Source organism: Aquarana catesbeiana, linkage group LG11, assembly GCF_042186555.1.
Source record: "Aquarana catesbeiana isolate 2022-GZ linkage group LG11, ASM4218655v1, whole genome shotgun sequence".
In the NCBI taxonomy this organism is placed as follows: domain Eukaryota; kingdom Metazoa; phylum Chordata; class Amphibia; order Anura; family Ranidae; genus Aquarana; species Aquarana catesbeiana.
The window spans coordinates 264,795,283-264,816,145 of NC_133334.1; the positions used below are offsets into that span (position 1 = coordinate 264,795,283).

General features: G+C 45.1%; 1 protein-coding gene across 6 annotated transcripts in view; it reads left to right on the forward strand.

Moving 5' to 3' along the window:
• SLC7A9 (solute carrier family 7 member 9) overlaps positions 1–18,897 on the forward strand; it is a 137,893-nt gene extending 118,996 nt beyond the window's left edge. For all 6 annotated transcript variants that reach the window (XM_073605786.1, XM_073605791.1, XM_073605792.1 and 3 more), the window contains exons 8-13: positions 4,276–4,399; positions 6,698–6,801; positions 8,486–8,582; positions 10,166–10,315; positions 13,832–14,006; positions 18,340–18,897. In XM_073605786.1, the coding sequence (XP_073461887.1) occupies positions 4,276–4,399; positions 6,698–6,801; positions 8,486–8,582; positions 10,166–10,315; positions 13,832–14,006; positions 18,340–18,404 (715 nt within the window). In that variant the 3' untranslated portion in view covers positions 18,405–18,897. The remainder of the gene's footprint in view (positions 1–4,275; positions 4,400–6,697; positions 6,802–8,485; positions 8,583–10,165; positions 10,316–13,831; positions 14,007–18,339) is intronic.
• The last annotated feature ends 1,966 nt before the right edge of the window (positions 18,898–20,863 follow it).

The following is a 20,863-nucleotide window of genomic DNA, read 5'->3' on the forward strand; positions in this document are numbered from 1 at the left end:
CTGGGACCATTGTCATTTATACAGCAATCAGTGCTATAAAAATGCACTGATTAATGTGTAAATGACACTGGCAGGGAAGGGGTTCATCACTAGGGGGTGATGAAGGGGTTAAGTGTGTCCTAGGGAGTGATTCTAACTGTGGGGGGGATGGGCTTCAACTCACATGACAGCGATCAAGCGATCACTGCTCCCGATGACAGGGAGCGGTGATCTCTGTCATGTCACAAGGCAGAACGGGGAAATGTCTTGTTTACGTAGGCACTTCCCCGTTCTGCGGCTCTGTGACACGATCGCCAGGGGACCGGCGGACATCAAGTCCGCCGGTCTTGCGGGCACAGTCACGCTGTATGCGGTGGACGCACGCGCCTGCTAGCTCCGCCAATTAAAGGGGACATACAGATACGCCCATTTGCCCACCGCTGCCTTTGTGCTGACGTATATCGGCGTACGGCGGTCGGCAAGTGGTTAAATCGCTGGAAGGCTTTGAATGGGGCTGGGTGACATTGTGTGGGGATTGGGGTTCTAGAGGGGGCTAGGGGACTCTAGCAGGCTTGGTGGCCCTGTAGGGGATGCACTTTCTGGAGGAAGCTGGAGACACTGTGAAGGCTGAGGGTTCTCAGGGGGCCTGGGGACCACTATCGGAGGCTTGGAGGTTTGGGGGTACTGAGGGCTTTCAGAGGGCCTTGGGGCACTGTGGGACACTATGGAGGGTTGGAAGCTCTGCAGCAGGCTGGGGACCACTATCAGACACTTCTATCAAAAAAGTTTTTTTTTTTTGTGTGTGCCTACTAGCGAGATTTACCCTCTCTGTTTTCCTGGCAAGCATAGTCTCCAGTACAGAAAGTGATGGGAGATCCATTTTACAGTTGTCACCAAATCAGGAGGTGAGGGAAGATTGTACAAAGGAACCATCCTTTCTTTTGACAACTAAAAGTCCCCCCCCCCCCCCGCCTGTAAAGCGCCTCTCAAGCCACCCCATTGTGAGAGCTCGAGTGCAAAAAAAAAAGTCCTGCAAGCAGCATCTTTGGGGCGGGCGCTGTATACACCACTCCCAAAACGCTCTGCCCATTGAAATGAATGGGCAGCGCTGCTGAAGCGCCTGCAAAGCGCTTCGGCAGCGCCGCAACATGGTTACTTTTAACCCTTTCTTTGGCCGCTAGCGAGGGTTAAAAGCCCCCCCGCTAGTGGCCGAAAAGCGGTAAAGCGCCCTGAGTTTTAGCGGCCCTTTACCGCTGTTATAGAGGCGCTTTTTGGCCGCTAGCAGGGCGCTTTTAACCCCCGCCATCAGGCTGAATAAAGGGTTAAAAGCGCCCGCAAAGCGCTTTGCAGGTGCTTCGACAGCACTGCCCATCGATTTCAATGGCAGGGGCGCTCCCGCACCCCCCAAAGACGCTGCTTGCAGGACTTTTTTTTTCCTGTCCTGCAAGCGCACCGCCCCAGTGTGAAAGCACTCGGGCTTTCACACTGGGGTGGCTTGAGAGGCGCTTTACAGGCGCTATTTTTAACACTAAAATGCCTGAAAAGCGCACCAGTGTGAAAGGGGTCTTATAAATGTTTAGCAGGTCATGCAGTGCACAGTACAGGTGTGGTGTGAATGTGCTGCCACCTAGTGGTAATTATTATTATTACATTCTTGTAAAGCTGCAGTTTAATGAGCCCTAGATCACAAAAATGAGTGTCTGCTCTTTGCTCAGCCTAAACCTGAATTGGGCCACTGTTCCGGCCACACCTATCAGTAATTGGGGTTAATTGGTGTTGATGATTAGAGGATTAAAGTCCCTAGCCATAGGTGGATAAGTAGTTTTTAGATGGGACTTGGAAATCAAAGACCAACAAATTAAAGCCCAACTCCAGCTATACCCTTGTAAGCATTTATAGCAACAGTTCTTTTTTTATCTTTTGGAAGAAAGATATAAAGTAGAACTTTAGTACCGCTTTCATTGCCAACCCCTAACCCTCTTTTGTGCCGCCCTTTAAAAAAATTTTAAAAATCCCTCGCATGCCCAGATGTGCCGCAGCTCTCTGCCAGGTATTTGGAGCACGAGAATGTCACCAACACACCAGGGATCTCCAGAGCGAGTCCAAAGCGTTATTCAGCGATCACATTGTTACAGCAGATTGCAACGTGTCGGAGCCACGCAGGGCCCCTTCATCAGGCATGTGATGACGGGATCGTCAGGAACGTGTGTTTTAGGAATAATGCGTTGGAATCGTTGCCAGGTATTTGGGACACCTGCGCAGAGAGAGATCTGCACCTGCAGAAAAAAGGCGCCAGATTCTGGTATATGGGATCTGTATTGGCCTGTGGCATCTTGTGTGAATGTGCAGAAATACCAACACCAGTGATGTGTCTGTGCATGCACTGAATCTTGCAACACAAATGCACCCTCAGTAACACACTACTGCCTCCGGGGCAGATGGTGGGACATGGCAATCCCGGGAGGCAGTTGGGCCTGGGCTAGGCCAGGAAGCAAGAAGTGCAGCAGAAATCGGCACTACATTATGCAGATAATAGAAAAACCTTTTTTCTCATTTTTGAAAGAGAGGGGAGGACCAAAAAAAAGGATGCTGAAATGCGTAAGTTTCCACTTCAAGGCCTCTGCTGCTGTAACTGCTTAACTCATTTAATCCTAACTCCAGCTAACACTTCTTGTCTTTTAAAGCGGTAATAAACCGCACAAAAAAACCCCCAAAAAATCTCCCTGAAAATTAATGTCATAATGTGCAGTATGCATTGAGAGCGCAGTACGCCAGTGACATCACCGGCCTCGCTAAAGTAAATATCTCCTACCTAAATGGTGCAAGTTTAGGAGATATTTACTGTACCTACAGGTAAGTCTTATTATAGGCTTACCTGTAGGTATGAATGAAAAAGAAGCCTTTACTACCACTTTAACCCCTCGGCGCCGGGCGTAACAAAAATATGCGGCCTCTCGGCGCCTGGTCCTTAACGCCGAGAGGCCGCATATTTGCGTGAATTGCTGTCAATGCAGCTGTGCCGACAGCGAGTGCGCTGTGTGCTCCCGGAACAGTTACCGCCGCTTAACCGAAAGTTTTCAGACCGCTGTGACAGCCAATCACACCAGTCACGTGATCTTAAGCAGCGGCCCCGCCTCCCAGCATCATAAACCTCTTAAAGGGCTGGGAGGTGCGGCTGCCAAGAAGTTAACTTAAAGTGGCCTCCCGCTCCAAAAATGAAGTCAGCAGCTACACATACTGTAGCTGCTGACTTTTAATATATGGACACTTACCTGTCCTGGAATTCAGTGATGTCGGCACAGCCGATGTTTCTGTCGGGTGCTGCTGCGGCCATAGCTGGTAAGGAAACCCGTCACACCCCCCCCCCCCCCCCCCACCTTCAAAAGATGCCAAATGTTGCACCGGAGGAATCAGATAAGCGGAAGTTCCACTTTTGGGCAGTGCTTTAAATTCCACGTCCATCTAAGACTCTCCTGTCCACAGTTTCAAATGCCGCTTTATGCATTGACAATACCCACTTAGACCCAGTCTGTTCAGACAGCGTGGTCCCCTGCTGACTTGGCACCCTCCACAGGCAGCTTTGCTCATCAGTAAGACTCAGAAGCTGAATCCAAATTTTACTTCAGATAATTACATAGTTAGTCAGGTTGAAAAAAGACACAAGTCCATCTAGTTCAACCAAAAAATAAAAAAATAAAAGATACCATACAATCCCATATACCCAATCCTATACCCACAGTTGATCCAGAGGAAGGCGAAAAAACCCCCCAGCAAAGCATGATCCAATTTGCTACAGCAGGGGAAAAAATTCCTTCCTGACCCCCCCGAGAGGCAATCAAATTTTCCCTGGATCGACTTTACCTATAAATGTCAGTACCCAGTTATATTATGTACATTTAGGAAAGAATCCAGGCCTTTCTTAAGGCAATCTACTGCAGTACAGAGGATGTTTTTCCTGTAGTATGTCACCTTGTTACAGGATGTGGAAAAATTCTGGTAGGATCAACTACCTATATTACGGGGGTAGAGCAACCTGATCCAGTCCAACTCCAACTCTGTCTTCATTGTGTTATTATACAAAAACTCTTTAATCAAAAAAAAAAGTGTGTATATATATATATATCTATATATAGATATAGATATATCTATATATAGATATATCTATATCTATATATATATATATATAAATATAACATGGAGAGGACAGATGGTGGGACTCCGGCTTCTGTGGAAGGGTTTAGGATGGGTGTTGGGACTTGGGTGTTGCGGTTGTGCCAATCTGTGTCTTTGTTCCAGAAACCTCCCTTTGGCCATCATACTTGGGATCCCCTTGGTCATGGCCTGTTACCTGCTGATCAACATTGCCTATTTCACTGTGATGACCCCAACAGAGCTCCTTCAGTCTCCGGCCGTCGCTGTGGTGAGTTTTCTCTCTTTTCATTATGTTGATCTGCTCTGACGTTTCTGGATGTGAGTGTGGGGTTTGCTGGAAATCTGATTGTTACTCCTATTTTGTAATGCCAAGCATTCTGCTCATCTGACCACCTATAATATAGTGGTCCATTTTCTCTGGTAAGGGGCCTGGTAGTGTTGGTGTTCGGTGGGGGACACTTTTGGCTCACCCTATTTTTGTCCTGTATGTACCAGAGGTGGTTCCAGTCTTCTCTGAATAACGGACTCTTTATGTTATAATACAGTGGACTCTTTGTTGCATTTTTTCATATTTTTAGCGCTGCATACCCTTATTTTTCATATTATATTGTTACCAACTATTTATACTAGCTGCTTTTCACTTGTCATTCGTTTTTATTTATTGATCTATGAAAAACAATCATTTTTTTTTTATCTTTCTGCATCTTCCTTCCTAAGACCTGGTTCACACCTATGCATTTTTTAGTGCGTTTTCAGTTTTTTCAGAAACACACTACAATCCATTTAACATGGTTTTCGATTTGTTATGTTCACATCTGTGCATTGTATGGAAAGGGCTAGGGACTTTTTGCTGGTTTTTGGTTCTTATAGACTTCAATGGATCAAAAACGTGCATTGAAAAACGTAAAATGCACCTGGAATATGCAAACTGCAACCTGCATAGGTGTGAACTAGGCCTTAAACTAAAGTTTTTAATTATGTATTAAAAGTCACTGAGAGAATTTGCCACAACTGGACCAGTCAGAAAGTAGAAGACTTGTGCATGGCAACCAATCAACTTCTCTTTTTAGCTTGTTCACAACAAAAGATCAAAGCTCATTGGTAGGTGTGCACAGGTCCTTCAGTTTTGATAAATGATTCTCATCTTTGTAACTTAAGTTCTTGAATTTGCTTTGGTATCAGTTTCCTGCCATACCCTACATAGATGCTGTCAGAGTGGGTGGGGCCATAGCTCCCAACTGTCCCTGATTTGGAGGGACTGTCCCTGATTTGGAGCAATGTCCCTCTGTCCCTCATTCCTCCTCATTTGTCCCTCATTTTGGTCTGATGTATATAGATTTATATAAAATGCACTTTTTATCTATCAAAAAGTGTTTTCCAGTGCTAAACCTTTCATCTGAATTCTAAATTGCTGCATTTGTAAATTCTAAAAGCCAATATAAAGTAATAGTAGTGGTAAAAAAAAAGCACTTGTGGCTTTAACCGATCTTGTTTTTTGTACACTTCTCCTTTAAGGGGGTGTGGCCATGGGTGTGTCCTATGCCTGCATACTTTTGCTGATAGGTGTCCCTCATTCCCATCTCAAAATGTTGGGAGGTATGGGTGGGGCATCTATAGAAGCCAATCAGGACCCTCCTGCATTAGACTTGTCTTCCTTCCTGAATATGCTTACGGGACGATAAACAGGAGGGATAACCTTATCAGTGTGCTGCTGATCCTTACTGCCCTATCAGCATGGTGATTGGTGGTCTAGTGACCAGGCTGTAATGCTTAGCGGTCGTGCAAAGAAACAGAGGTCACCAATCAGCCTGTTCTGTCTGGTGGGGGGGGGGGGGGGGGAGGGGTATCTGAACTGAATTACAGAAATTCTGGAAGGTAAGAGAGCTCTCATAGTTGTATTTCAACTACAAATTTGGTAATTCACCTGCAGCAGTTTTAATCGGACGCAGGCTGGAGTATTTATTTTTTGCAGTGTTTAGTTTTTTAACTTAAAAGTTCAAAACAACACTGTTGGTGGTGTCTCCCCGAAAACAGCAGTGAACCATGGCCCTATTGTTCCATGCCAGTCTGCCAAACTTTGCTCCCCTTGCACACAGTGGTTGAATTCATCACTGCTGCAGGTGACTTTATTACGATAGTGATGGTTACGGTAATGTTATAACAAAAAGTTACCTAAAAGTGACAGCTGTCCAGAATATTAAACACCTTGTTTGACAAACCTGAACTATTTCAGAAAGACCTGTCTCCCACTGAAATGGTTGTCTATATTTCAAAAACAGCGCCGGGTAAGACTCTGACCCTGAGGAAGCGCTGACTTACAGCATGAAATGGCTTACAGCTTTACCTATTTTTTGGGGGAAATAAATGGCAAGAATTTTTTTTTCGGGTATAAGTAAGCGGTCTTCTTTTTGGTTGTATGGAAAGTCTGGGAATGAACCTGTCCCATCACCTGTATTATGATCAATTGGCTGGTAAGGTGTGGACCAACCTGGAGCAAGTGGTAAATGACATGTGTTGTAGAAAACCTGGTGACCGTCCTAAAAGCTGTTTACCCGTCTCATTTCAGACCTTCGGGGATCGTGTTCTGCACCCGGCGGCCTGGTTAGTACCTCTGTTTGTGGCCTTTTCAACCATCGGATCAGCCAACGGATCCTGCTTTACTGCTGGCAGGTTAGTTCATAGCCTGACTTTGACCCAGAGCCAATCCTATCCTTCCTTATTGAGCTGGCAAGCTTTTATTAAATCTGTGTACAGTGCAAAGCAAATTGTTAAAGAAGAATTCCAGGTATGGATATTGTTACATTGGTCCAGCTTGGATCCAATGTAACTATGTATATACCATACCTGTGGGATCTCTTCAGAATAAGGGTGCTCAACCTTTTGAAGAGCTAAGGCCACTTAAGTGATTTGGTAACCAGCCATGGGCCAGAATGAAATATGGGGTTTTACCGCCAGCTCCCCCCAGGGGTAGTGCACACTTTTTGAAAGTGCAGCAAACCTGCAGGACATACTAGATATATCATACCTAATATGCCCACTGCAAAAGTGCAGTTTATGTGATGTTTAATACACTGACCTCTTCCAGTTTCTGCTGGCATCGCTCTCCAGGCTGCTAGAAAGATCCCAGATGAAGAGCATTGGCTTAAGCGGGTCCTGCTTCCTCTGCTGACAGTGCCAACTCCAGGCACTCTGATGCTCTGGGGTGGATTGTCCGCAACCCATTGATCGCAATCTGGGCTTGCTGACCCCACCACTTCTGAGCATGGGCATGCACGTTCCTAATTTGAGGTCATGGGTCACATCAGAGGGCGCCGCTGGCCACAGGTTGGGCACCCCTGCTCAAAAAGCTGGAAATCACTATATCAACACCAGTACTCCAGTGATCTCCACTAGCTTCTGGGATTTTGGGCCAAGCAGCTGCCTTGCTTTAAGCCTAAACCCAGGAGTTTGGCCGCTTAGCAATGGTGGCATTCAGAGACGGCTTTGCACCTTGTCCAGAAAATACTTTGTAGTCATTGGGAAAATTCAAAGTGTTTGCTGGATGGTGCCCATACACACCGTACAACCTACTGTGTTCAGAATTCAGCAGAGCAGTCAATTAGAATGGGACCTGGAATTGATCATTGTATTATTGGTGCCTACTACAGCGAATCCCAGCATCCACAAGTATGGTATATGCATTGGACCCAATCGGGATCAATGTAACTATGTAAATCTGTTCTTACCTGGAATTCTTGATTAAAAATGAGAATGTTTAAAGTTCAATTTCATCTTTTTTTAAAATTTTTAATTAGAATGTGGAAGAGTTAGAACTCACTGCTGTGACTTGGGAATATTTCAGTTTCTGGCTATTAGGGAGATTTAATTTCACTTCCTGTCTGACACTCAGCGAATAGGAACACAGTAACAATTTTTCTAGCAGAATTCGGAAGGATTGCCTTTGTTTCCTGTCCGAGTGATGGGTGTTAGGACAGAACAGGAAGCGAGGAGGAAACCTCAAAAGGGAAAGAGCATTTATTAAAGCATGACTGAGTTTCCTACCCTTCCTCACTCCATCCAAAAAAAAAAAAAAACTTTTTTTGTAATACCTTTTAAATAAAAAAAAAAAAGGGAACAAATGATTAGATCTAAAGTGGTTCTAAAGGCAGGACATGTTTTACCTTAATGCATATTTCAGTTCTTGCATCGTCCCCTCACCTCCCTAAATACTCACCTGAGTCCTAAATTATAGGGGTTGTAAAGTCTTGAGGTTTTTCACCTTAATGCATTTCACTTATCCCTGCATCATTTAACACAAATTTTGAATTACGCATAATTGCTTCATAAACATGATTTTTTTTTCCCCCCTCCACAGGCTTACATATGTCGCCGGCCGTGAAGGTCACATGTTGAAGTTTTTATCTTACATCAGTGTCAAGCGCCTGACCCCGCTACCGGCCATTGTGTCTTATGTACGTTCACACCTCCCGTGCCTGGTGATTGATCAGAATGCTGCACCGCAGATCTGTGCTGAGGTCCCACTCACATTGCAGCAACACACCGGCTCTGTTTATGGTGCATTGCAGCACTATTCATTGCTAATGGTGTCCCAATGCGCACTGTACAGTAATGGGTAATGCACCACAAGGAGTATACTACTGTCATAGCTCCCGACTGTCCCTGATTTCGAGGGACTGTCCCTGATTTGGAGCAATGTCCCTCTGTCCCTCATTTTGGTCTGATCTATAGAGATGTATATAAAATGCACTTTTTATCTATCAAAAAGGGTTTTCCAGCGCTAAAACTTTCATCTGATTTCTAAATTGCTGCATTTGTAAATTCCAAAAGCCAATATAAAGAAATACTAGTGGTAAAAAAAAGCACTTGTGGGTTTAACCAATCTTGTTTTTTGTACAATTGCCCTTTAAGGGGGCGTGTCAAGGGGTGTGTCCTATGCCTGCGTACTTTTGCTGATAGGTGTCCCTCATTCCCATCTCAAAAAGTTGGGAGGTATGTACTGTGCATGGTGGTGTGCTGCGTTGTTGAAAAAAAAAAAGGATAACGCGTGTTTTTTGGTCTGTTGTGATTGGGGTTGCCACTTTTTTCTTCAAGCCAAACCGGAACACTTCAGCGGCGCACAGTAAATGTTTTTTTTTTTTTTTTAGTTTACACCAGGGGTTTCCAAACTTTCTAAGCAAGAGGCTGGTTTACTGTACTTCAGGCTTTAGGGGGGCCGGAATGTGGCCATTGGGAGTAGAAAATGCCCCAGCATCAGTACCCCATCATTGGTTTTAATAGGAGGAATAAAGCCCCATTGATGGTGTCAGTAGGAGGAATGAATACAGGTGTGTAAGCACTTCCACCTTCTCACATCCCAGTAGGGGGAATGGTTCCCCATCTCTGGTGTCAGTTGGTGGAATAGTGACCCAAGGGCCAGATAAAGGCAAGCGAAGAGCCACATCTGGCACCCGGGCCACAGTTTGGAGACCACTGGTATACACTATAGCAGGGGTAGGCAACCTGGGGGCCCTCAAGCTGTTGTGGAACTACATTTCCCATGAGGCATTGCAAGGCTGGCAGTTACAACTGCTCACAGAGGCATGATGGGACTTGCAGTTCTGCAACAGCTGGAGGGCCCCAGTTTGCCTACTCCTGCACTATAGGATTGTAACAGACCTGGGACACCTCTGGGCACTCCAAAAAAAAAATCGTAATGTGGCACACATAATGCTCCCTCACCCTCCTGCCAAGCCCTGTTCTGAGCCACATTCCTTTTTGAATAATGTGTCCAGGTTTCAGGTAGACTGAAACCCGGACACATGATTCAAAACCCAGAATGTCTGGGTAAATCCCGTGATGTGAATCCAGCCTAAAACATAATTTGACTGGAATACAGCTTTCTCCAGTTTTGCTGAATGTGGTTGGATCCAAAAGTGGTAGCAATCAGCATGCCAAGATTATTGAAGAAAAAGTTTAGGCTGGAGTTCCACTTCTAATGGTAACATGGAAGTGTAGGCTATGTAAAGTGTTCATTATCTTCACTCTTTCTCTCCAGGGTATCATCGGAATGATTTATATCATCCCAGCGGATATCAACACCCTCATCAACTACTTCAGCTTTGCCGTCTGGATATTTTATGGTCTAACTATCGCTGGCCTTATCGTAATGAGATTCACCAAGAAAGACATGAATAGGCCAATCAAGGTAAATTTTCTGGCAGTGGTTCACAAACTGGCAGGTTTTCTGCATACAGTCCTAGGCGTTGACCTATACCAACCACAAGGGAGTGACTGGATGTAACAAACCATGTGATTGCTAGGGTCCCCAGTGCCCTATGGATACATAGTAATCACATTTAAAGGCTACCACCTTTTACATAAACTGGCCCATGCTTTGTTTAATGCAATAACCGTACCTGGTAGGCCTTTTCTGTAGAAATATTCCGAAATCTTTACATTTCTACGTCCTGGATCATTTCCAGGACATGGCAGTCATTGAGCACTCAGCATTGCAGGAACAAGCGTGCTCCATGATTTTAAAGCTGTGCGCTCTTACCTGTGTCAGCTAAGACTACCAGTTGCACATCTCCACCAGGATTCTCACACTGCTGTAGTCCTTTTCCATACCATACATTTGGCTGCAACAAAATGACCACCAGGCCTCTTTCTTTGAGGAGAACTAAAGAGATTATCACTTTAGGTGTCCTCAAAGATAGCGGCCCAGTGGCCATTTTGTTGTACCTCATGCCCTGGAAATAAGCCAGTGATACTACGGGCGGATGTTGCTCGGTGCTTTGGAATGCGCCACAAAGCTAGTAAAAATCCTGCAAATGAAGCACCTCATCTGCATTGACGTGGCGCTTCCCATAGTGCACTGTGTCCGGCACCTGAACACAGTGCACTTTAAAAAAAAAAAAAAATAGAAAAAAAATTCCTTTAAGGGCCTTTTTAAAAAAAAAAAAAAAAAAAAAAAAATATATATATATATATATATATATATATATATATACATATATATATATATATATTTTTTTTAATTTATTTTTTTTACTGCTGTGGGGGGGGGGGGGGGGTATGGGGCGGTGCCCGTGCGCCCCCTATGGACGGGCTGCCACTGCATAGGAATGTAAACATTGGCAGTATTTCTGTCAGACTTCATGGATGATAGAAAAGGCCTAAAAGTATGGCGTTTGCAGTAAATAGTACTTTTACAAATGGCAGTGTATTTTAAACTACTGAGGCCCCTTGTCTGCATAGGCCAGTTTGTGTAAAAGATGATCTTGGCCTAATTGATGGATCTCCTCCATCCCTTTACCAGTTTTCAACCCCCATTTAGTGTCATCTATCCCAGTTGGCTCAATTGACCAGAGTAAGCTTATGACGATTGTTGTAATGACCCCAAATCAGTCCAGTCTGTAGCCGCGGGATGCTATGGTGAACACACTAATGCCCCGTACACACGGTCGGATTTTCCGATGGAAAATGTCCGATCGGAGCGTGTTGTCGGAAATTCCGACCGTGTGTGGGCTCCATCGGACATTTTCCATCGGATTTTCCGACACACAAAGTTGGAGAGCAGGAGATAAAATTTTCCGACAACAAAATCCGTTGTCGGAAATTCCGATCGTGTGTACACAAATCCGACGGACAAAGTGCCACGCATGCTCAGAATAAATAAAGAGATGAAAGCTATTGGCCACTGCCCCGTTTATAGTCCCGACGCAAGTGTTTTACGTCACCGCGTTTAAAACGATCGGATTTTCCGACAACTTTGTGTGACCGTGTGTATGCAAGACAAGTTTGAGCCAACATCCGTCGGAAAAAATCCTAGGATTTTGTTGTCGGAATGTCCGAACAAAGTCCGACCGTGTGTACAGGGCATTAGTCTTAATGACCTCTGTTAATTTCCAAATCCCCCCCCCGTTTTTTTTCTTTGGTTTTTGACCCCATGATTCACACAGCCCTACACATGCAGAGCCTGAATACGGACATTCCTGGGACCCGCCACCACCCATTAGGGTGCATTAGAAGAGGCAACTGTACACAGCCGTGTGTCCGGGGTTGTGTAAAGCAGTGGTTCTCATACCTGTCTTCAAGTACCCCCAACAGGCCGTGTTTACAGGTTTTCCTTTATCTTGCACAGATGCTTTAAATCGGAGTCAATGGCTTGGTATTTTGGACAGCTATTTTATCTAAGAGAAATTCCCAAAACATGGCCTGTTGGGAGCACTTGAGGAGAGGGTTGAGAACCACTGGTGTAAAGCACCCGTATGTGCACTGACGAAGGCTCTGAATGCAGATTGCATTAAAATTAGAGTATACATTAATGCACATGCTGGTGCTTCACGCAAAAGCCAAAGCATGACCAGGTATGCGGCGGCAATGGGTCCCAGGAATGTCAGTATGCAGGCTGTACAGCCCCGTGCATTAAGCCTTTTTCTTGAGACTGGTTGAAAATGCTAATAGGTAATCACCAAGCAATTTTGACTGGCAAGTGCTGGATCTCTAAGCGCAATTGCTACAACTTGTTATCTTGAATTAGGTTCAGCCCGTGAGCATAGAAGAACACAGATGGCTCATAGGCCTAGCACATTATCCTTAATACATGTTTTTATGCAATAAAATAGAGGTGAATATACTCACAAACCGGTACTTTTGTCATAGCATTATCATAAAATCATCCGCTTAAATCCATATGCGAAAATCCACAACACTTGTAGACACATCGGTTAACGCGTTTCAAGGTTTCCCTCTTCTTCAGAGCCTACAGAACATGTCTACTTCACATACTTTTATATGGTGTACTGACTCAAATGGTAGTAACCCTTATGGGTCAATCTCATCATTTCATAGTGCCCAATGCGATCAAATGGTAGGTAGATAGGTTAGGTGAAATAAAATAACATACAGTTAGGTCCATATATATATATATATATATATATATATATATATATATATATATATATATATGGACTTCCCCAGTCTTTGGAAGGCAGCGAGGTGTGCATTATCCACATACTCTAACATGTCAAGATAAGAGTCTGATAACACGTTGGGACTTACCACATAGCGCAGGAGAGTGAACATTTTCATATGCTCTGAAGCCTGTGACCCTGGGAAGCCCGTGACCCTTGGGCGCCCGCCCACCCGCCTTTTGACCCTCGATTCCTCCTTCCTTTTTTTCCAAAATTTGTTCTACGTTGTGCAACGTTACATGGACCTGAAAGCACTGAATATTTATGTAACGTATGTATGCACTGTGATAGGCTCGCACCTAATTCTAGGCCTGCTAACATTGATATGTTTTACTATTTAAAAATAAATCCCTCGGTCTCTGGTAGCCCTGTTCTGGACCTATAACTCAATGAACTGCGAGGGTGCTGATGAGCGCTCTCGTCGCTCATTGACTCTTTCTGCAATTCAATAACTGCCTGTATGGGAGGCACGGGCAGACAGCTATACTGACTGCCTGCAGGAGCCTGACATTGCACCTGCGACCTGCTGTTCTGGACCTATCACCTCTCTCATCTGTGAATTCGATTTTGCAGTTAGTCAAGGCTGAGGTGTAAGTGGCATGCCAAGGGTGGATGTGAGCTATGTTCCCCCTGACGGCAGCGAGAGTCTAAATCCTTTAAATCAAGACATTAATGGCCTCTCCATGTTTCTGCCTTCATAGTTGCCCTTTTTAATGTGACTGTAACTCATTGCTCTTCCCTTTCAGGTTCCAATTGTGATCCCCATTTTGATGGTTCTGGTCTCTGCCTATCTGGTAATAGCACCCATTGTGGATGAGCCGGAGTGGGCCTATTTATACTGCGTTATCTTCATCCTCAGCGGACTCCTAATCTACTTCCCATTTGTGCACTACAAGGTCAAATGGGCACAGAAGATAACCAGTGAGTATAGCCATCACATAAAGAATGACAGTACATGATCTGAGGCTGAACCCATTTTGAATACTGTTTTATATCCTTTTAGTATACACGTGTATGCATCCAAAATCTGTCAAAAATTGCTCTGAACAATGGCTGAAAAAAAAAAAAAAAAAAAAAAAAAACAATTCAGACTAGCCTTGACCACCCTCAAAGTGAACTGATCACAAACCTGGGCAATTTACAATGAGCATATGATGGGAAAAAAATTATATAGGCAAAGAGTCACCTTCAGTGAAAACTATGAATGATGAGATCTACATGTACAGCCAGCTGAAGTTTCCAAACTTGACTCTGCTCTCTGCCAGCTCCTGCACCTCCCTATTGGTCATTGAATGTTATGAGCATCTTCACTGACCAGTAGGGGGGGGTACTGGGCCTTTTACAGGAATCAAAACTGGAAAGGACAATTGTGGGAGGGGGGCTATGTTAATCACGCTTGCTCAGTTCTCGGTCTTCCGTAAGCAGAACGCTGGTGTCTGTCTTTTACCGGCTCTCTGCTCTTCCCCTCTAGTGCTCACTGGAGTGGTGGGCTGTGAAGGAAGTGGGAAATGGGCCCCCTCAGCAGCAAGCTGAGAGGCTGAGCCAGCTGTCGGCCAGGGATCAAGGTGGATCCCGCTATTAACCGCTTGCCGACTGTATACATACGGGTCGACGGCTCTCCTGCGCAGGATCATGTACCTAGTATGTGATCCTGCACGTCCGGGTCTGGGGCACACATGCACGCCGCCGTCGACCCGCTCCCACAGTGGGAACTGATCTGTAAGTACTGCGGACTCCATAACCGCCAGCACTCCCCGATCATTGGGCAGAGAGCCTGAACGCCAACCTGCCTATGTAAACAAGGCACATTGCCATTCTATTAGTAGGGAAGGCATTGATCCTGGGTTTCTGCAAAGCAGGAACATGGATCAATGCCTTCCCACAGTAAAATCACCTCCCCCACTGAGAAAACACATTGTTAGGCACAAAGTTAACCCATTGATTGCCCCTGATGTTAACCCCTTCCCAGCCAGTGTCATTAGTACAGTGCATATATATATTAGCGCAGACCCCTGTACTAGTGTCACTGGCCCCCAAAAAGTGTCAGTTAGTGTCTGATTTGTCAGCCACAATATCGCTGATCACCGCCATTACTAGTAAAAAAAAAAAAAAAAAAAGTTTATATATATATAAATAAATGAAGGGTCTATAATTTTTATCATGTTTTTTTTTTTAATGATAGAGACAGAATATCAACCAAAAATCCAGAAAAAAAAAAACATAATACAAATGTTATACATTGAGTTGCAGTTCAGTTAGTAATATAAGTTGACCTTAATGTGCTTCTTCTTGAGCCACTCCTTTGTTGCCTTGGCGGTATGTTTTGGGTCTTCATGCTGGAACACCCATCCACGATCCATGGCTGAGGGAAGAAGGTTCTCATCCAAGATTTTACAATACATGGCCCCGTGCATTGGCCCCTCAAGTCAGTCTGAACCTTTAGCAGAGAAACAGCCCCAAAGCATGTTTCCACCTCAGTACATGACTGCAGGGATGGTGTTCTTAAGGTCATAGTCAGCATTTTTATTCCTCCAAACACAGTTTGGTCATGCCCATTAACATCTAAATGATTCAGAGAAGGATTGGGAGAAAGTGCTGTGGTCAGATGAGACCAAAATTGAGCTCTTTGGCATTAACTTGACTCGCCGTGTTTGGAGGAAGAAAAAATGTTGACTATGAACCAAAGAACACCATCTCTACAGTCAAGCAAGGAGGTGGAAACATGATGCGGCGGTTGCAGCAGGAGGAGCCTGGATTTCCACATTTAGGTTTTAATAATTCATAATTAGTTAAAAGTAACATTAAACCTTCATACTTTCTTTAAAAATAACATGCATGTTATACTTACATGCTTAATGCAATGGATTTGAAGAGAGCAGCCCTGATCCTCCTTTTCTGGTGTCCCCTGCTGGTACTCCAGGCCCCTCCACTTCAAACCCATAGTGTTTCTTTGTGTGCCGCTCAGGCTCAGCTGATGTGGGATATACATGTGGATTCTTCCACATCTGCCGCTGGGCGTGCTGGTAGGGGACGGAGCCCATCCTGGCTCCTAGCTGTAGCTCAAGGAAGAGAAAGGAGGGGATCCAGAATGCCGCACATCCGTGTGATCCTATGGTGGTGATCAGAGTGGCAACCTCAGCCTGGACTCCAACCAGGCCACGCCCCCAATGTGTTTCACCCTGTCCCCCAGAGCTTAATCTTGGGGATGGAGATCTCATGTGTGTGGAGAGTATTTAAGCATCATCGCTATTCACTCAATTGTGTGAAGGGCTGACAGGTGTGTATAATTTCTAGTTCTAGCTGTTTGATTTAGAATACATTAAATTAAAGAATGGAGTGCTGAGGGGAAAAGAAGGAAGTCAAGTTGACCACCATAGGATCACACGGATGTGCGGCATTGGGGATCACCTCCTTTCTCTTCCCTCCTCTTCGGAGCTGCTTTCTATGGGGGCTCGCTCCCTGTCACATCATTTGATTGATAGCACCCACGGGGACGCGCGGTCTCTCTGCTAGGGGGTTATCGGCTGTTGATTGGATAGATTGATAGCAGTGCAGCCATTGGCACCCGCTGCTGTCAATCAAATCCAATGAGGCCGAATGCTGGACTCGGGAGCGCGCCCGCAAGGTAAGCCCCCCAGGAGAGCGCTTCTCCCAGGGGGTTATCTGATGTGGGGAGGAACCGAGAGAGCCACCAGGGGACCCCAGAAGACGAGGTTCAGGGCCACTCTGTGCAAAACGAGCTTCACAGTTTAGGTATATGTTTGTTATTTAAAAAAAAAAAAAAATGTACCTTTAATGTCATTTTAATACATAGAATGCATTAAGGTAAAAAACCTTGAGGCTTTGGAACCACTTTCGCCCAAAATTCCTATATTACAATGCCCTGAGCTGCTGGCCCTCAATCCCAGCTGTCAGTGACAGCTCAGGCATCCACAAACAATTATGAATTTTTTTACATAATTGTCAGCCTATAGTAAATATGTTTTTATTAAAAGTGCACCAAATAAATGTCTTATGTCCTTAAAAAAATAGAATTACAAAGTAGTCCTAAATCATCGTAAATAAACGGATACATAACGATTTTGCTTAGGCATCAAAGACCTCTGATTTTAAAAATGTTAAATACAAATGAATTATTTGCCTGGAGATCTGGATCACTGCCTCTATTTTTGATATTAGAAGGCAGAGATGATTAAAGAGTTTTGGAATCTGAAGATAAGCCAACTATTTAACCTGTTCCTGCCATCTGTACAACCTGTATGTGGCAGATGGGCTTTAACAGAGAATGGCCTCATTTGTGTCAATGGGGATTGGCTTTTCTGTGCTGAGTGCATGCTCCCGGCATAGTAATTATGATGTCATGGGCAGCTCCCAATGCACACTTGTGATCAGGAGCTTCTGATCATGCGACAGCCTATCCCAGCAGTCACAAGATCTGAAAGCCCATCTCCCGGCAATTAGATCCTCTTAAAGGGCCGGAGGCAGCATTAAGCTAGGAGTGACTTCTCTGCAAAGTTCCTCACTTTAGGTCACTAGCAAAAAACTGAGGACCTACGAAGTGGGGTAGGGTTATAAGCAGTGGCGGCCCATCCATTAGGGGCACACGGGCGCCTAATGGCGCCTTTACCCCCCCATCCATGCGTCCTGCCCCCTGATCTATATACAAGGGCGCCGGACTATGGATTCCAATGGGGAGGAGTAGGGAGTGTTTTTTTTTAAGCCAGAGGCTCTAATACACTTCAAAAAAGGGTGGGCTCTGCGCCCCAGTCCCACCCAGTTGTGTGACGATAGCGAATGAATATTCACTATTTTCACACTAAATTTCCTCCCCGCCAATCAGGAGGCGTGTCGTTTCCTGATTGGCCAAAATGTCAGGCGCTCCTATTGGAGGCCTAGCAATTAGGATGAAGATAGTGGAGACGCATGAAGGAGCAGACATTGGAGCCGCTGCCTGCACCCCACCACCTAGATGGGGTCCGCCTGCAGTGCTGGAGGACACAGGAGCCGTTGCCTGCAGCTTGCCACCTAGATGGGGTAAGTGCTGGACCGCTGGCCGGGGTGATAGTGCCGGGGGTGGTGCCCCCCCCCCCCCAAAATAAAACCCACCAGTTGCCACTGGGTATAAGGGAGGTGTCCTCAAAAACGTTGCCAGTTTTAGCTCACCTGAAGGTTTGAACCCGTTACCCAGGGTCCATGAATACTTTTCCTGTTTTCTAAACTGTACAATTAAACTAGATCTGTATCTTTATTTCAGAGCCAATCACTATGTACGTACAGATGCTCATGGAGGTGGTGCCAGCGGAAGAATCCAAAAAATAAAAGGACACTGTGAAGTGGTATCGCTGACACTCTGGACACTTGTGTACATATTGTAAATTAAACTTTCGAGGAGCAAACGCATCAAAATATTCTGTTTTCCATGGCGGTGGACCTGGAATCAGCGTGTCCCAGGCAGGGATGTCTGCAGTGACCAGGAATGAAAAGCTGGATAATTCAGCGAAGATGGGAACTCACTAATTAGCAGTGGGCCTATGGACAAGGATGTTTTTTATATATGTCAGAATTTGGTTTTGTAAAAAATTGTACACTCCTAAAATCACTGAGCAGCTGTATGACATATCCTCAATCAGCACATACTTCAATCACAGCACAACCCAGCTCCTCCAACCCCCTGCCTCTATGCACATAATAGGGGGTTCCTTGGACATTTCAATCTTTTTTTAATGTTTATCTAATCACAATGTAAATAATGTGTTCTTAAAACAATCCTGGTGTTTATGTACAGTTTACAATAAAATTTGTACATGGGTCAGTTATATTTGCTCATTACATAGGCAGGAACTACTTCCTACTTAGTACTGTGCAGTGAAGGTATTTTATTGATACAGATATCTGCTGTGTAGTGGAAGACCATCATCAGACTGATGCAAAACAATAGTAACACTTTTCCACCATCCAAATAACAGGCTGCGCACTATAGATGGATGGCCCCATGATTAAAGTGGTAGTAAAGTCATTTTTTTTTTAAAACTTGTACCTACAAGTAAGCCTATAATGAGGCTCACCTGTACATACTGTGAATATCTCCTAAATGTGCACTGTATTAGATATTCACACTGGATACAGCTGGTGACGTCACCGACGCATGCGCTCTAAAATGTCCAGCATGACGGCTTTGTGGCCCCAGCCTCTCGTACAGCTGGAGCCTGGGAACCTGAAAGGAAGACCAGGTGAAGATGGAAGCCTTGGCAGTGGTGACAGCGCACCACTGGAGGGCTTCGTTCTAAGATATGTATTTCATGATGTGCTAGTATGCACTTTAAAGTGGTAGTAAACGCTCTTCTGAAAACCCTAGAGGTCTCTTCTGTCATAAATGTCCCCTGTGACGGTCAGCAGGTAACACCTGCCCTAGTCATTCAAGCGGCTGAAGATTCAGAACCTCGAAGGAAGACCAGGTTAAGATGGAAGCGCCGGGGACCAGGGAAAGCCGTGACAGCCCAGCGCTGGAGGGCTCCATTTGTAGGCAAGTCTCTCATAATGTACTAGTATGTGGTTCATACAAGTACCGTATATACTCGAGTATAAGTCGTTCCGAGTATATGTCGAGGCCCTAATTTACCACAAAAAAATGGGAAAAACGTATTGACCCGAGTATAATATGAGGGTGAGAAATGCACAGCTACTGTAAGTGGAAAAGAGGGTCAACAATGCCCATTTGCATGCCTTGCTGTGCCCATTTGCAGCCATAGGTCCCCCGAACTTCAAACTCGGTAGTTAAGGGTTCCTAGATGCCCCCCTAGCTGCAGCCAAAATTTGGGGTCTCTGAACCCAAAGGGTCCCAAAATGACATTGCTGCAGATTGACACAGTTGACCAAATTGGGGGCCCCGTATCTTGGGGCCACTTAGTGCTAAGAACCCCAAATTTGGTGTGCAAACCCAGTGGAACTAGCACCATAAAATATCCAAAGCTGGGGTTTCTAGCACCAAGTGGCCCCCGAGATACAGGGCCCCAAAAATCGGTTCAGAAAATGTCAAGCACTTTTCTGTAGCAGAAAATTGACATTTTCTGAACCGCATTTGGGGCCCCGTATCTCGGGGCCACTTGGTGCTAGGAACTCCATCTTTGGATATGTTATGGTACCAGTTCCACTGGATTTGCACACCGAATTTGGGGTTCCTAGCACTAAGTGGCCCTGAGATACGGGGCCCCAAAGTCGGTTCAGAAAATGTCAAGCACTTTTCTGCTGCAGAGAATGACATTTTCCGAACCGAATTTGGGGCCCCATATCTCGGGGCCACTTAGTGCTAGGGACTCCCTCTTTGGATATGTTGTGGTACCACTGTGTTTGCATACCAAATTTGGGGTTCCTAGCACCAAGTGGTCCTGAGATACGGGGCTCCAAAATCGGTTCGGAAAATGAAACTTTTTGCTGCAGAAAAGTGCTTGACTCGAGTATAAGTCGAGGGGGGCACTTTCAGCACAAAAAAAATGTGCTGAAAAACTCGACTTATACTCGAGTATATACGGTACATTATGATTTTAACCTCCAGGGGGGCCCATTTTCTTTTTACCTTCCTAAGAGGACTTTACTACCGCTTTAAGCCCTGCTATGGTTGCGAAAATAAAAAAGGGACTAACTCACCACCCCCAGTTCCCACTGCACACACCTCCTCCCCTAATAATCTTCTGCTGGCCGTGCTAGTCTGGACATTTGAAATTGAAATCCACGCTTCTCAATCCTTTTATTTTTTGGGGTTTTTTTTTTTGGGATGGCTC